The sequence below is a fragment of the Bombina bombina genome, chromosome 3, assembly GCF_027579735.1.
Source record: "Bombina bombina isolate aBomBom1 chromosome 3, aBomBom1.pri, whole genome shotgun sequence".
In the NCBI taxonomy this organism is placed as follows: Eukaryota; Metazoa; Chordata; class Amphibia; order Anura; family Bombinatoridae; genus Bombina; species Bombina bombina.
Genome location: NC_069501.1, coordinates 1,003,289,733 through 1,003,306,376, shown reverse-complemented (window position 1 = coordinate 1,003,306,376; position 16,644 = coordinate 1,003,289,733). Strand labels below are relative to the sequence as shown.

The 16,644-nt window shown below is 39.9% G+C and overlaps 1 protein-coding gene across 1 annotated transcript in view; it reads left to right on the top strand.

Moving 5' to 3' along the window:
* Positions 1–16,644, top strand: part of NEMP1 (nuclear envelope integral membrane protein 1) — a 55,800-nt gene that overhangs the window by 28,669 nt on the left and 10,487 nt on the right. Inside the window, exon 7 of the mRNA XM_053704981.1 lies at positions 2,036–2,261. Coding sequence (XP_053560956.1) covers positions 2,036–2,261 — 226 coding nt within the window. The remainder of the gene's footprint in view (positions 1–2,035; positions 2,262–16,644) is intronic.

The window sequence follows — 16,644 nt, the reverse complement described above, 5'->3', positions numbered from 1 at the left end:
ACCCTCCTTCTAATAAATATTCTGGAACTGGGAGTGATATTCCATGCTCTTCAGACTTGGCCTCAGTTAGCAACTCTGAGGTACATCATATTCAGTCGGACAATATACACGACTGTGGTTTACATCAGCCATCAAGGGGGAACAGAAGTTCCCTAGCGATGTTAGAAGTCTTACAATAATTCACTGGATAGAGACTCACTCTTGTCTATCAGCTATCCATATCCCAGGTGTTGAGAACTGGGAGGTGGTTTTTCTAAGTCGTCAGACTTTTCTTCCGGGGGAGTGGGATTTCCTCCGGAGGTCAAGACCAAGCAGGAGAGGGCTTTGGTGTTTTTGTCAGCGCCTGCGTAGCCACGCAGGACCTGGTATGCAGATCTGGTGGACATGTCATCCTTTCCATCACGGTCTCTGCTTCTGAGACAGGTCCCTCTACCTCGGGGTCCTTTCAACCATCTAAATAGAATCAATCTGAGATGGACTGCCTGGAGACTGAACGCTTGATGTCATCAAAGCATGGCTTCTCCGAGTCAGTCATTGATACCTTAATACAGACATGAAAGCCTGTCTCTAGGAAAATTGAACATAGATATGGTGTAAATATCTGATTGTTATGAATCCAAGGGTTACTCATGGAGTAAAGTCTGGATTCCCAGGATATTATCTTTTCTCCAAGATGTTTTGGAGAAAAGGGTTGTCAGCTAATTCCTTAAAAGGGACAGATTTTTACTCTGTCTATTTTTTTGCACAAGCGTCTGGCAGGTATTCTAGACCTTCAGGCATTTGGTCAGGCTTTGGTTAGATCCAAGCCTGTGTTTAAAACTGTTGCTCCGCCATGGAGCTTAAACCTGGTTCTTAAGGTTCTTCAAGAAGTTCCGTTTTAACCTTTTTTTTGTTCCATAGATATCAATCTTTATCTTGGAAAGTTCCTTTTGGGTAGCTATTTCCTCGACTCGTAGAGTCTCCAAGTTATCTGTGTTACAATGTGATTCTCCTTATCTGGTCCTTCGTACGGATAAGGTAGTCCTGCGTACCAACCTGGGTTTTTTCCTAAGGTGGTATCTAACAAGAACATCACTCAAGAGATAGTTGTTCCATGCTTGTATCCTAATCCTTCCTCAAAGAAGGAACGTCTATTACACAATATTGGACGTGGTTTGTGCTTTAAAGTTTTACTTACAAGCTACTACAGTTTTCATCAAACGTTCACCTTGTTTGTTGTCTATTCTGGACAGAGGAGAGGTCAAAAGACTTCGGCAGCCTCTCTGTCTTTTTGGTTAAAAAGCATAATTCATTTAGCTTATGAGACTGCTGGACAGCAGCCTCCTGAAGGGATTACAGCTCATTCTACTAGAGCTGTGGTTTTCACTTGGGCCTTTTTTAAATGTGGCTTCTGTTGAACAGATTTACAAGACAGAGTCTTGGTCTGCGCTTCATACTTTTTCAAATTTAACAAATTTGATACCTTGCTTCTTCGGAGGCTATTTTTGGGAGAAAGGGTTTCTTACAGGCAGTGGTAACTTCCGTTTAAGTACCTGCCTTGTCCCTCCCATCATCCGTGTACTTTAGCTTTGGTATTGGTATTCCATAAGTAATGGATGATCCGTGGACTGGATACACTTAACAAGAGAAAACATAATTTATGCTTACCTGATAAATTTATTTCTCTTGTAGTGTATCCAGTCCACGGCCCGCCCTGTCACTTTAAGGCAGGTAATTTTTTCATTTGAACTACAGTCACCACTGCACCCTATGGTTTTTCCTTTCTCTGCATGTTTTATGGATACACTACAAGAGAAATAAATTTATCAGGTAAGCATAAATTATGTTTTTATACAGAATACTTTGTGTACGCATGTAATGGGCCAGTACGTTTTTAGTAGAGTACAAGACAAAAATGTTTTTATTTTATTTCTTATGCTGTCAAAACATTAATTGTGCAATTGATTAGATAATTACTTCACTGCTGTCTTGAAATAAATGTTTTTTTGTTTTTTTATTGCAATACATCACTTTTACGGTCTTCATTGATTTTCAGGTTATCTGGGCCTTGTGGGCTTTGTCAGCTTTGCAGTGTGCTACAAGTATGGACCTCTAGAAAATGAGCGGAGCATCAACTTGCTGAACTGGACACTACAGCTGATTGGCCTGCTGCTGATGTACATTGGGGTGCAAATTCGACAGATTGCAATTACCTTGATAGTCATTGCATTTTGTACCAAACAAATTGAATATCCTGTACAGTGGATATACAGCTTATATAAGTGAGTTTCTAAAGACAAAGAGTCTCCAGATCTATCCCATGGGAAATTTACATTGTAACATAGTAGATGAGGTTGAGAAAAGACAGAATTCCATCTAGTTCAACCTAAACAAATCGTAATATACTTACTAAAAAGCTCCAGTTGAGCTTAAAGGGACACTGAACCCAATTTTGTTCTTTCATGTTTCAGATAGAGCACGACATTTGAAGCAACTTTCTAATTTACTCTTATCAAATTTTCTTCAGTCTCTTGGTATCTTTATTTGAAATGCAAGAATGTAGGTTTAGATGCCAGCCCATTTTTGAACAACCGGAGTTGTCCATGCTGATTGGTGGATAAATTCATCCACCAATAAAAAAGTGCTGTCCAGAGTTCTGAACAAAAAAAAAAAAAAAAAAAAAAAAAAGCTTAGATGCGTTTTTCAAATAAAGATAGCAAGAGAACAAAGAAAAATTGATAATAGGAGTAAATTTAGAAAGTTGATTAAAATTGCATGCTCTATCTGAATCACGAAAGAAAATTTTTTTTATAACCATGTCACCTCAAGCGCCTTTTTTCTAGATAAAAAACCATTTGGCGAACAACTCATCATAGCTTCCATTCCCCTTATACGTTTTGTGGCCATTCTCTGAACTTTTTCTAAGTCTGCAATGTCTTTTCTTTTATGTAATTGGCAAGAGTCCATGAGCTAGTGACGTATGGGATATACAATCCCACCAGGAGCGGTAAAGTTTCCCAAACCTCAAAATGCCTATAAATACACCCCACACCAGACCCACAATTCAGTTTTTAGGGAGTAACGCCTATTGATTTGATGGTTTCCCTTGCGGGAAATCTTTTCAAGGGTTCTCTGTTATCGGTCGTAGGGATTCATCTCCTACCTCCTTTTTCAGATCGTCGATATACTCTTATATACCATTACCTCTGCTGATAGTTTTCAGTACTGGTTTGCCTATCTGCTATATGTGGATGGGTGTCTTTCAGTAAGTGTGTCATTATTTAAGACACTCTCAGCTATGGTTTGGCACTTTATGTATTAATATAAAGTTTGAAATATATGTATTTTACTTATATTTGCCATGAGTCAGGTATATGTGTATTTCCCTTTGCAGTCTAAACAGTTTCAGTTTAGGAATTATTTAAACTTTTTTTCTTACCTGGGGTTCAGTCTTTTTCATTTTGACTCATTTTTTCGCGGGCAAATCTAGGCTCGCAAGGGTGCAAAATGCTGTTTTCTTTCATGTAATTGGCAAGAGTCCATGAGCTAGTGACGTATGGGATATACAATCCTACCAGGAGGGGCAAAGTTTCCCGAACCTCAAAATGCCTATAAATACACCCCCTACCACACCCACAATTCAGTTTTACAAACTTTTCCTCCTATGGAGGTGGTGAAGTAAGTTTGTGCTAGATTTCTACGTTGATATGCGCTTCTTAGCTTTTTTGAAGCCCGGTTCCTCAGAGTGCAGTGAATGACAGAAGGATGTGAAGGGAGTATTACCTATTGAATACAATGGTCATCCTAACAGGGATCTATTTCATAGGTTCTCTGTTATCGGTCGTAGAGATTCATCTCCTACCTCCCTTTTCAGATCGACGATATACTCTTATATACCATTACCTCTGCTGATTCTCGTTTCAGTACTGGTTTGGCTATCTACTTTATGTAGATGAGTGTCTTTTGGTAAGTATGTTTCCTTTATTTAAGACACTCTCAGCTATGGTTTGGCACTTATAATATATAAAGTTCTAAATATATGTTTGTACTTATATTTGCCATGATTCAGGTTAATCAGTATATTTCCTTTTTGCAGACTGTCTATTTCATATTTGGGAAATTCATATAAAATAAAAAAAAAATTCTTACCTGAAGTTATCAAATTGACTCTCTTTTCTAAATTGCAGGCTGTTAGGCTCGCGGGAGCGCAATATGCTATAATTTATTGCGTCATTCTTGGCGCAAGACTTTTTTGGCGCGAGAATTACGTTTGATGTTATTTCGCCATTTCCGGCGTCTTAGTTGGCACCGAGTTTTTTCACGTAGTTGCGTCATCTATGACGCTCGTGTTTGTTGCAGACGTTTTTGGCGCCAAAAAATATTTTGTCAGTTGTGGGCGTCATACTTGACGCCAAACTTTTGACATTATTTAAGACTTTGCTTCTTGTTTCCAGTGGCTCATTTTGTTTTGCATTTCTTTCCCATTCCTGAAACTGTCATGTAAGGAAATTGATAATTTTGCTTTATATGTTATATTTTCTCTTACATATTGCAAGATGTCTCAAACTGACCCTGTTTCAGAATCTACTACTGGAATCCTGCTGCCTGATGTTGGTTCTACCAAAGCTAAGTGTATTTGTTGTAAACTTGTGGTAACTGTTCCTTCCGGCTGTAGTTTGTGATAGTTGTCATGACAAACTTTTACATGCAGACAATATTTCCATTAGTAGTAGTCCATTACCTGTTGCTGGTCCTTCAACATCTAATGTTCAGGATATTCATGTTAATGTGAGAGAATTTGTTTCTAATTCCATTCAGAAGGCTTTGTCTGTCATACCGCCTTCTAATAAACGTAAAAGGTCTTTTAAAACTTCTCATAAAATTGATGAATTTTTAAATGACCGACAACATTCTGATTTTTCTATCTCTGATGAGGATCTATCTGGTTCAGAAGATTCTGCCTCAGGTATTGACACTGACAAAGCTTCATATTTGTTTAAAATGGAGTATATTCGTTCCTTATTAAAAGAGGTGTTGATTGCATTAGATATGGATGAGACTAGTCCTCTTGATATTAAAACTAATAAACGTTTAAATTCGGTTTTTAAACCTCATGTAGTTATTCCTGAGGTTTTTCCAGTTCCTGATGCTCTTTCAGATGTGATTTCTAGGGAATGGAATAGACTGGGTACTTCTTTTACTCCTTCTTGAAGGTTTAAGAAATTGTATCCTTTGCCGACTGATAGATTGGAGTTTTGGGAAAAGATCCCCAAAGTTGATGGGGCCATCTCTACTCTTGCAAAGCGTACTACTATTCCTACGGCAGATAGTACTTCTTTTAAAGATCCTTTAGATAGGAAACTTGAATCTTATCTAAGGAAGGCTTATTTATGTTCAGGTCATCTTCTTAGGCTTGGAAACCTTAGCGCAACAAGTACCAGATCATAATGTGTATAGTTGTTAAGTTAGTTCAACATGCTAATAATTTCATTTGTGATGCCATTTTTGATAACATTAGAATTGATGTTAGATATATGTATTTAGCTATATTAGCTAGAAGAGCTTTATGGCTTAAATCTTGGAATGCTGATATGACTTCTAATCAACGTTGCTATCTCTCTCTTTCCAAGGTAATACATTATTTGGTTCTCAGTTGGATTCAATTATTTCAACTGTCACTGAGGGGAAAAGAGCTTTTTTGCCTCAGGATAAAAAAATCTAAGGGTAAATTTAAGGCTACTAATCGTTTTCGTTCCTTTCGACAAAATAAGGAACAGAAACCTGATCCTTCCCCTAAAGGAACGGTTTCCAATTGGAAGCCTTCTTCAGTCTGGAATAAATCCAAGCCATTTAAAAGATCTAAATCGGCCCCCAAATCCGCATGAAGGTGCGGCCCTCATTCCAGCTCAGCTGGTAGGGGGCAGACTAAGATTTTTCAAGGATGTTTGGAATTGATTCAGTCCAAAATCATTGGATTCAGAACATTGTCTCTCAGGGGTACAGAATAGGTTTCAAAGTAAGACCGCCTGTGAGAAGTTTCTTTCTCTCACGCATTCCAGTGAACCCAGAAAAAGCTCAGGCTTTCCTGAAGTGTGTTTCAGACCTGGAGTTATCTGGGGTAATTGTGCCAGTTCCTTCTCAGGAACGGAGTCTGGGGTTTTATTCAAATCTGTTCATTGTCCCAAAGAAGGAGAATTCTTTCAGACCAGTTCTGGATCTAAAAATTTTCATTAGTTATGTAAGAATACCAACTTTCAAAATGGTGACTATATAAAGGACTATTCTGCCTTTTGTTCAGCAAGGGCATTATATGTCCACAATATACTTACAGGATGTATATCTTCATATTCCGAATCATCCAGATCACTATCAGTTCCTGAGATTCTCTTTTCTAGAAAAGCATTACCAATTTGTTGCTCTTCCTTTTGGCCTAGCGACAGCTCCAAGGATCTTTTCAAAGGTTCTCGGTGCCCTACTCTCTGTAATCAGAGAGCGGGGGTATTGCGGTGTTTCCTTATTTGGACGATATCTTGGACTATAACTTGCTAAGTTTTTACGTTCTGCAGAATCTCACTCAAATCAACTAGTGCTGTTTCTTCAAAGGCATGGTTGGAGGATCAATTTACCAATGAGTACGTTGATTCCTCAGACAAGGGTAACCTTTTTAGGTTTCCAAATAGATTCAGTATCCATGACTTTGTCTCTAACAGACAAGAGACGTCTGAAATTGGTTGCAGCTTGTCGGAACCTTCAGTTTCAATAATTTCCTTCAGTAGCTATGTGCATGGAGTTTTTAGGTCTCATGACTGCAGCATCGGATGCAATCTCCTTTACTCATTTTCACATGAGACCTCTTCAGCTTTGTATGCTGAACCAATGGTGCAGGGATTATACAAAGATATCACAATATCCTTAAATCCCAATGTTCGACTATCTCTGACTTGGTGGTTAGATCACCATCGTTTAGTTCAAGGGGCCTCTTTTGTTCGGCCAACCTGGACTGTGATAACAACAGATGCGAGTCTTTCAGGTTGTGGAGCTGTCTGGGGATCTCTGACAGCGCAGGGGGTTTGGAAATCTCAAGAGGTAAGATTACCAATCAATATTTTGGAACTCTGTGCGATTCTCAGAGCTCTTCAGTTTTGGCCTCTACTGAAGAGAGAACCGTTCATTTGTTTTGTTTTCAGACAGACAAGTTCACAACCGTGGCGTATGTCAATCATCAGGGTGGGACTCACAGTCCTCAAGCTATGAAAGAAGTATCTCGGATACTTGCTTGGGCGGAATCCAGCTCCTGTCTAATTTCTGCGGTCCATATCCCAGGTATAGACAATTGGGAAGCGGATTATCTCAGTCGTCAGACTTTACATCCGGGAGAGTGGTCTCTTCACCCAGATGTGTTTTTTCAGATTGTTCAGATGTGGGGACTTCCAGAAATAGATCTGATGGCTTCTCATCTAAACCGGAAACTTCCCAGGTATCTGTCCATGTCCAGGGATCCTCAGGCAGAAGCAGTGGATGGGTTGACACTTCCTTGGAATTATCAACCTGCTTATATTTTTCCGCCTCTAGTTCTTCCAAGAGTGATTTCCAAAATCATAATGGAGCGTTCGTTTGTACTGCTGGTGGTTCCAGCATAGCCACACAGGTTTTGGTATTCGGATCTTATTCGGATGTCCAGTTGCCAACCTTGGCCACTTCCGTTAAGGCCAGACCTTCTATCTCAAGGCCCGTTTTTCCATCAGGATCTCAAATCATTAAATTTGAAGGTATGGAGATTGAACGCTTAGTGCTTAGTCATAGAGGTTTCTCGGACTCTGTGATTAATACTATGTTGCAGGCTTGTAAATCTGTGTCTAGAAAGATTTATCATAGAGTTTGGAAGACTTACATTTCATGGTGCTCTTCTCATAAATTCTCTTGGCATTCTTTTAGAATTCCTAGAATTTTACCGTTTCTTCAGGATGGTTTAGATAAGTGTTTGTCTGCAAGTTCCTTGAAAGGACAAATCTCTGCTCTTTCTGTTCTGTTCCACAGAAAAATTGCTAATGGTTCGTATCAAGCCTATCATTAAATCAATCTCTCCTCCTTGAAGTCTTAATTTGGTTTTGAAGGCTTTACAGGCTCCTCCGTTTGAGCCTATGCATTCTCTGGACATTAAATTACTTTCTTGGAAAGTATTGTTCCTTTTGGCCATCTCTTCTGCTAGAAGAGTTTCTGAATTATCTGCTCTTTCTTGTGAGTCTCCTTTTCTGATTTTTCATCAGGATAAGGTGGTTTTTGCGGACTTCGTTTAAATTTTTACCTAAAGTTGTGAACTCCAACAACATTAGTAGAGAAATTGTTATCCCTTCTTTGTGTCCTAATCCTAAGAATTCTCTGGAGAGATCTTTACATTCTTTGGATGTGGTAAGAGCTTTGAAATATTATGTTGAAGCTACTAAAGATTTCAGGAAGACTTCTAGTCTATTTGTTGTCTTTTCTGGTTCTAGGAAAGGTCAGAAGGATTCTGCCATTTCTTTGGCATCTTTGTTAAAGCTTTTCATTCATCATGCTTATTTGGAGTCGGGTAAATCCCCGCCTCAGAGGATTACGGCTAATTCTACTAGGTCAGTTTCCACTTCCTGCGCTTTTAAGAATCAAGTTTCCTTTGATCAGATTTACAAAGCAGCAACTTGGTCTTCTTTGCATACTTTTATTAAATTCTACCATTTTTATGTTTTCTCTTCTTCAGAAGCAGTTTTTGGTAGAAAAGTACTTCAAGCAGCTGTTTCAGTTTGATTCTTCTGCTTATAATTTCAGTTTTTTTCATTATAAAGATTAAAACTTTTGATTTGGGCTGTGGATTAATTTTTCAGCGAAATTGGCTGTCTTTATTTTTATCCCTCCCTCTCTAGTGACTTGCGTGGAGTTCCACATCTTGGGTATCTGCTATCCCATACGTCACTAGCTCATGGACTCTTGCCAATTACATGAAAGAAAACATAATTTATGTAAGAATTTACCTGATGAATTAATTTCTTTCATATTGGCAAGAGTCCATGAGACCCACCCTTTTTATGGTGGTTATGATTTTTTTGTATAAAGCACAATTATTCCAATTCCTTGTTGATGCTTTTTGCTCCTTTATCACCCCACTTCTTGGCTACTCGTTAAACTGAATTGTGGGTGTGGTGGGGGTGTATTTATAGGCATTTTGAGGTTTGGGAAACTTTGCCCCTCCTGGTAGGATTGTATATCCCATACGTCACTAGCTCATGGACTCTTGCCAATATAAAATAAATGAATTTATCAGGTTAGTTCTTACATAAATGATTATTTTTGAGATCAATCCCCAAAATTGCAGTCTTTATTCAATGTGAGGTATTACTAGGGATTTATATAGTGACAGAATTATGCTTTCCTCCATAGCATCAATGTCTCTCTTAATACATGCTAGTATCTTACTAGCCTTAGAAGCCGCTGCCCTGCATTGTGTGCCTATCTTTATCTAGCTTGTTATCTATTACTACTCCCAAATCCCTTTCCTTCTCTGTTTGACTGTATAGTCCCATTTAAATAATAGATTGCCTGCTTATTTTTATTTCCATAATGTAGAACCTTGCATTTTCTAGTATTAAATCTCATTTTCCATATACCTGCCCATTCTTCTAATTTTTGCAGATCCCCTTGTAAAGCAATCGTTAAATTTTGCTATCTTAAAATTCTTAGTTGAATTCTTAAGACACTGCTTATGTAATGTGCTTTCAAATGTTCTTTGACGTCTATAGCTTTATTCCTAATTGGCTCCTCCTTTTAACCCCTTAATGACCCCAGCACTTTTCCATTTTCTTTCCGTTTGGGACCAAGGCTATTTTTACATTTTTGCGGTGTTTGTGTTTAGCTGTAATTTTCCTCTTGCTCATTTACTGTACCCACACATATTATATACCGTTTTTCTCGCCATTAAATGGACTTTCTAAAGGTACCATTATTTTCATCATATCTTATAATTTACTATAAAAAAAATTATAAAATATGAGGAAAAATGGAAAAAAACACACTTTTTCTAACTTTGACCCCCAAAATCTGTTACATATCTACAACCACCAAAAAACACCCATGCTAAATAGTTTCTATATTTTGTCCTGAGTTTAGAAATACCCAATGTTTACATGTTCTTTGCTTTTTTTGCAAGTTATAGGGCCATAAATACAAGTAGCACTTTGCTATTTCCAAACCATTTTTTTTTCAAAATTAGCGCTAGTTACATTAGAACACTAATATCTTTCAGGAATCCCTGAATATCCCTTGACATGTATATATTTTTTTTTAGTAGACATACCAAAGTATTGATCTAGGCCAATTTTGGTATATTTCATACCACCATTTCACCACCAAATGCGATCAAATAAAAAAAATCGTTCACTTTTTCACAAATTTTTTCACAAACTTTCGGTTTCTCACTGAAATTATTTACAAACAGCTTGTGCAATTATGGCACAAATGGTTGTAAATGCTTCTCTGGGATCCCCTTTGTTCAGAAATAGCAGACATATATGGCTTTGGCGTTGCTTTTTGGTAATTAGAAGGCCGCTAAATGCCACTGCGCACCACACGTGTATTATGCCCAGCAGTTAAGGGGTTAATTAGGGAGGTTTTAGGGAGCTTGTAGGGTTAATTTTAGCTGTAGTGTAGTAGACGACCCCAAGTATTGATCTAGGCCCATTTTGGTATATTTCATGCCACCATTTCACCGCCAAATGCGATCAAATTAAAAAAAACTTTACATTTTTCACAATTTTAGGTTTCTCACTGAAATCATTTACAAACAGCTTGTGCAATTATGGCACAAATGGTTGTAAATGCTTCTCTGGGATCCCCTTTGTTCAGAAATAGCAGACATATATGACTTTGGCGTTGCTTTCTGGTAATTAGAAGGCCGCTAAATGCTGCTGCGCCTCACACGTGTATTATGGCTAGCAGTGAAGGGGTTAATTAGGGAGTTTGTAGGGAGCTTGCAGGGTTAATTTTAGCTTTAGTGTAGAGATCAGCCTCCCACCTGACACATCCCACCCCCTGATCCCTCCCAAACAGCTCCCTTCCCTCCCCCACCCCACAATTGTCCCCCCCATCTTAAGTACTGGCAGAAAGTATGCCAGTACTAAAATAAAAGGGTTTTTAAAAAATAATACAATTTATTTTTTTTAGCATATTTACATATGCTACTGTGTAGGATCCCCCCCAAAACCGCTCTCTAACCCTCCCCTCTGCCTTATTGGGGGCCATCTTGGGTACTGGCAGCTGTCTGCCAGTACCCAGTTTGCAAGAAAATATGTTTTTTTTTTTTTTTTCCCCCCGGTTTTTCTGTAGTGTAGTTTCCCCCTCCCCACAGACCAACTCCCACCACCTAACTGATGTGTTTTTTTATCTGATTTTGTAAAAAAAATTTAACATTTTTTTTTTTATTTTCCTAAACTTTTTTTTTTCTGTGTGTAGCGGTTCCCACCCGCTCCCTCCCCGTGCACGTGCGCGCGTCAGTGCACGCCCCTGGCATCCCCGCCCACGATCCCGCCCCCCTCTACATCACGAGGGCCATCAATGGCCGCCACCCGCTTCCCGGTTCGGCTCCCACTCACCAACGCACTGTAAGCCACCGATCTCCGGTGCAGAGAGGGCCACAGAGTGGCTCTCTCTGCACCGGATGGCTTTAAAAGGTTATTGCAGGATGCAATATTGCATCACTGCAATAACCGGAAAGCAGCTGGAAGCGAGCAGGATCGCTTCCAGCTGCTTTCCACACCGAGGACGTGAAGGGTACGTCCTCAGGCGTTAACTGCCTTTTTTTTGAGGACTTACCCTGCACGTCCTCGGTCGTTAAGGGGTTAATTGTGAAAATAAGTTATCCCTGAGAACATTTAAAAATATATCTCCCTTAGCTGTATTACTAGTTTCATTGGCCCAGTTTATGTCGGGGTAGTTAAAATCTCCCATAATTACAGCACTGTTATTATTCGCAGCCTTTCCTATTGGCATTAGTAGTTGAGTTTCTTCCATGTCACTAGAAACTTTTTTTATTTTGTTTTTTTTAGGATTTTTTTTAAACCCACAGGGTCTCTACATTATAACCTGTATCATCATAAATATCTTCCATTGTTATAGGTTGAAGGTCAGGTTTTAATATAAATGCAAATTCCCCCACACCTTTTATTACTCCTGCCCCTCCTAAATAAAGTAGAAGTTAACTGCCCAGGCATATGAATCATCCCACCAAGTATAAGTTATACTCATAATATCATAGTACTCTTAATTAAGAGCTCCAGCTTCCCCGTTTTACACATCATGCTTCTTCCATTTGCTGTCATAGATTTATAATTTGCCTTAAGACTTTCTAATTAGACTTTCTAATGTGACATTTCCTAAGTGTACCCTTCTGTCATCCCTTCTTTGAGATATTCTAGTTGTGACATATTCACAGACTGATCTGTCTGTTCTATTAAGCTTGGACTGACCCCCCCTTTGCCTAGTTTAAAAGATTCTCTGAGCGTGCTATCATCCGCTCCCCCCAACAGACCTGCACCCATGTAATTCAGGTGCAATCCTTCCTTTCTGTACAAATTGTACCAAAGTGAAAAGTTAGCCCAGTGCTCTAAAAAGTCAAACCCCTCATTTTTACACCATGGTTTTTAACCAGGAATTAAAGGGACAGTCTACACCAGAATTTTTATTGTTTTAAAAGATAGATAATCCCTTTATTACCCATTGCCCAGTTTTGCATAACCAACACAGTTATATTAATATACTTTTAACCTCTGTGACTATCTTGTATCTAAACCTCTGCAAACTGCCCCTTTATTTTAGTTCTTTTGACGGACTTGCAGTTTAGCCAATCAGTGCCTGCTCCCAGATAACTTCACGTGTACGAGCACAGTTATCTATATGAAATACATGAACTAACACCCTCTAGTGGTGAAAAACTGTTAAAATGCATTCTGAAAAGAGGTGGCCTTCAAGGTCTAAGAAATTAGCATATGAACCTCCTAGGTTAAGCTTTCAACTAAGAATACCAAGAGAACAAAGCAAAATTGGTGATAAAAGTAAATTGGAAAATTGTTTATCTCTGAAAATATTACCTTGGAGCTTCTTATATAGGATCAGGACTGACCTGTCTCTCTTTCTTTTTAATGACACGATGAGTCCACAGATCATCTTAATTACTATTGTGAATACCACCCCTTCCCTGCATGAGGCGGCAAAGAGAACCACAGCAAAGCTGTTAAATATCACCTCCCTTCCCTCCCAACCCAGTCATTTTCTTTGCCTACATTAAGAGCAAGGAGGTGGTAAAGTAGGTGTTAGAAAAAGATTCTTCAATCAAGAGTTTGTTTTTTAAAGTAGTGCAAGATTGTGCTGCTTTGTCCTAGGGTGTAGCCGTAGTCCATATCAGTCTCTTCAGTAGAGCAGTGGTGGCTTTAGAGCAATGGGAACTTGTGGGACATAATTCTCACTGCGCCTCCCATACTGATGCTGCCCTAACTTGGAAAAACTGAGAAGTCTTACTCAGTGCTTTCTTTTTCTGCCACAGGTCCATGTGAGGGAGAGGACCTCTCAAACCTGGGATCTGCCTTGCTGTCAGGCAGAAGAGGAGGTAAGTGCTGGCTTGATTTCTGGGATAACAGAGTCAGAAAAAGTTGGGCACATTACTTCATATGAGGGACATATAAGGGAACCTTTTTTTAGAAAGGGGGACTTTATATTGTATTACATAAATTCTCCTGGTTATCAGGAGACACTATGAGACAGCAGAGTCGCAGGCACTGGGGCAGGTATTTCTGTAATGGCAGTAATTTTATCTCCCGGCATTTACTTTAACAAGTATACAGACCAGGAGATTGTTACGTTTGCTACGCCCACAATGGGCGGGACAAGAGGAGGCGGCATTCGTGTATGCGTGCCTTTTTTTTTCCTTCACTTCCGACAACGGAGGGGAAGTTCTAATGTCGATATTTGTCTAATACGCATCTCCGAATCAATTTGCGCGTTTAGACAGACTGTACTCTTCTGCTGCTGCGAGTCCCGGATCTGAATCGGCTCCTGTTCAGAGGTTTCATTGGTCAGGTAGGCACCTCAGCAAAGTATTGCTGAGGTGTAGAGGCACTCTGTAGTTTTAGTTTAGCCTTCTAGCCTGTCTAACTTCATTTGACAAAGGAAAAAAAAGTTACTGTTTAAAATTTAAAAGGACAGTAACGCTTTTTTGTATGTTTCATTAAGAGTCAGAATGGACCAAGAGGCCTTGCAAAGTGTCACTTGTTCCTTATGTTTTGATGCCAATGTGAAACCACCAATCTTTTTCTGTTATGTATTGAGAGGACTTTAAGCTACAGGGATAAAAAAAATTCTGAGCCAACATTTTCTAAAGAGGATGCTGTTCAGGAATCTAATGCCAATGTTCAATATATGCCGCAGCTTTCTCCTCAAGTGTCCCAAATGTTACCGCCCTCACATGCAGTGCCCTGCGCTTCCTCTCTAGCTCCTGCTGGAGTTACTTTAAAAGGCATTGCTTCTCTCATATCTTCGGCAGTTTCAGTTGCGTTGTCTGCTTTCCCAATGTTGCAGGGAAAGCGTAAGAGGAAAATTAGACATTCAGTAAGCGAGGATTCTGACATAGTTGTCGCTATTTCTAATGTCCCCTCACAGAAGCCTGAGGATGTGGATAACGTAGTAGCATCTGAAGATGAAATTTCAGATTCTGACAGTGTAATTCCTCTTGCTGATACTGAAGTTGTATCCTTCAGGTTTAAGCTAGAACACCTCCGTCTGTTACTTAAGGAGGTTTTAGCTACTCTAGACGACAGAGACTCCACGGTTGTTGTTAATCCCAAGAAATCCAGTAAGCTGAACAAATATTTTGAGGTAAATTTCTCGAGGTTTTTCCGGTACCAGACCGAGCTTCTGAGATCATTGCTAAGGAGTGGGAGGGACCGGGTATACCTTTTTCTCCATCTCCTATATTTAAAAAGATGTTTCCCATAGCCGACTCTGTTAAGTAGGCTTGGCAAACGGTCCTCAAGGTGGAAGGAGCTGTTTCCACCTTAGCTAAGAGAACTACTATACCCATAGAGGATAGTTGTGCTTTCAAAGATCCTATGGACAAAAAATTAGAGGGGTTACTCAAAAAGATTTATGTACGCCAGGGCTTACAATGGCAGCCAGCTGTGGGCAATGCTACCGTCACTAGTGCAGCGGCATATTGGTTTGATGCGTTGTCTGATGCTATTAGGACAGAAACTCCCCTGGATGAAATCCAGGACAGGATAAAAGCTCTTACATTGGCTAATTCCTTTATTACAGATGCTTCCCTACAAGTTATCAAACTGGGAGCAAAGATTTCAGGTTTTTCTGTCCTAGTTTGCAGAGCCTTATGGTTAAAGCCTTGGTCTGCGGATGTATCCTCTAAGTCTAAGCTTTTAGCGATTCCTTACAAGGGGAAGACCTTGTTTGGACCTGGCTTGATGGAAATAATCTCTGATATCATGGGAGGTAAGGGTCACCTTCTCCTTCAGGATAAGAGAAACAAACAAAAGGGATGACAGAGTAATTTTCGTTCTTTCGAAATTTCAAGGGAAATTCTTCCGCTTCCAAGCAGGAACAGTCTAAACCTTCATGGAGACCCAACCAGTCTTGGAATAAGGGAAAACAATCCAAGAAGCCTGCTTATTGAGTAAAAGTCAGCATGAAGGGTCTGCCCCCGATCCGGGACCGGATCTTGTAGGGGGCAGACTTTCCTTCTTTGCTCAGGCTTGGGTTTGTGATGTTCAGGATCCCTGGGCAGTAGAAATAGTGTCCCAGGAATACAAACTAGAGTTCAAAAGTTTTCCTCCCAGAGGCAGGTTTCTGCTTTCAAGATTATCTGTAGACCAGACAAAAAGAGAGGCGTTCTTCCACTGTGTAAGAGACCTCTCGGACCTGGGAGTGACTGTTCCGATTCAGGAACGGGGTCTGGGATTTTATTCCAATCTGTTGGTGGTTCTCAAAAAAGAGGGAACTTTCAGGCCTTTTTTAGATCTCAAGAGTCTAAACAAATTCTTAAGAGTACCGTCCTTCAAGATGGAAACTATTCGTTCCATTCTCCCTTTGGATTTAAAGGACGCGTACTTGCATGTTCCCATTCACAGGGACCATCACAGGTTTCTAAGGTTTGCCTTTCTAGACAAACACTTCTAATTAGTGGCTCTGCCCTTCGGTCTTGCCACAGCACCCAGAATTTTCTCAAAGGTTCTGGGTTCGCTGTTGGCGGTGCTTCGGTTACGGGGCATTGCAGTGGCGCCCTATCTGGACGACATCCTAGTCCAGGCGCAATCCCTTCAACAAGCAAGATCCCACACAGAAATGTTGTTATCCTTCCTGTGATCTCACGGATGGAAGGTAAATTTGGAAAAGAGTTCCTTAGTCCCAAGGACAAGGGTAACTTTCTTGGGTACCATAATAGATTCCCTATCAATGAAGATTTTTCTGACAGAAGTCAGGAAATCAAAGATCTTCAATACTTGTCTAGCTCTTCAGTCCACTCCTCGGCCATGGACATCATCCCGTTTGCTCGGTTCCACCTCAGACCTCTGCAGTTAAGCATGCTCAGGCAATGGAATGGAGATTATGCGGACTTCTCTCCTCGAATACTACTGGAGC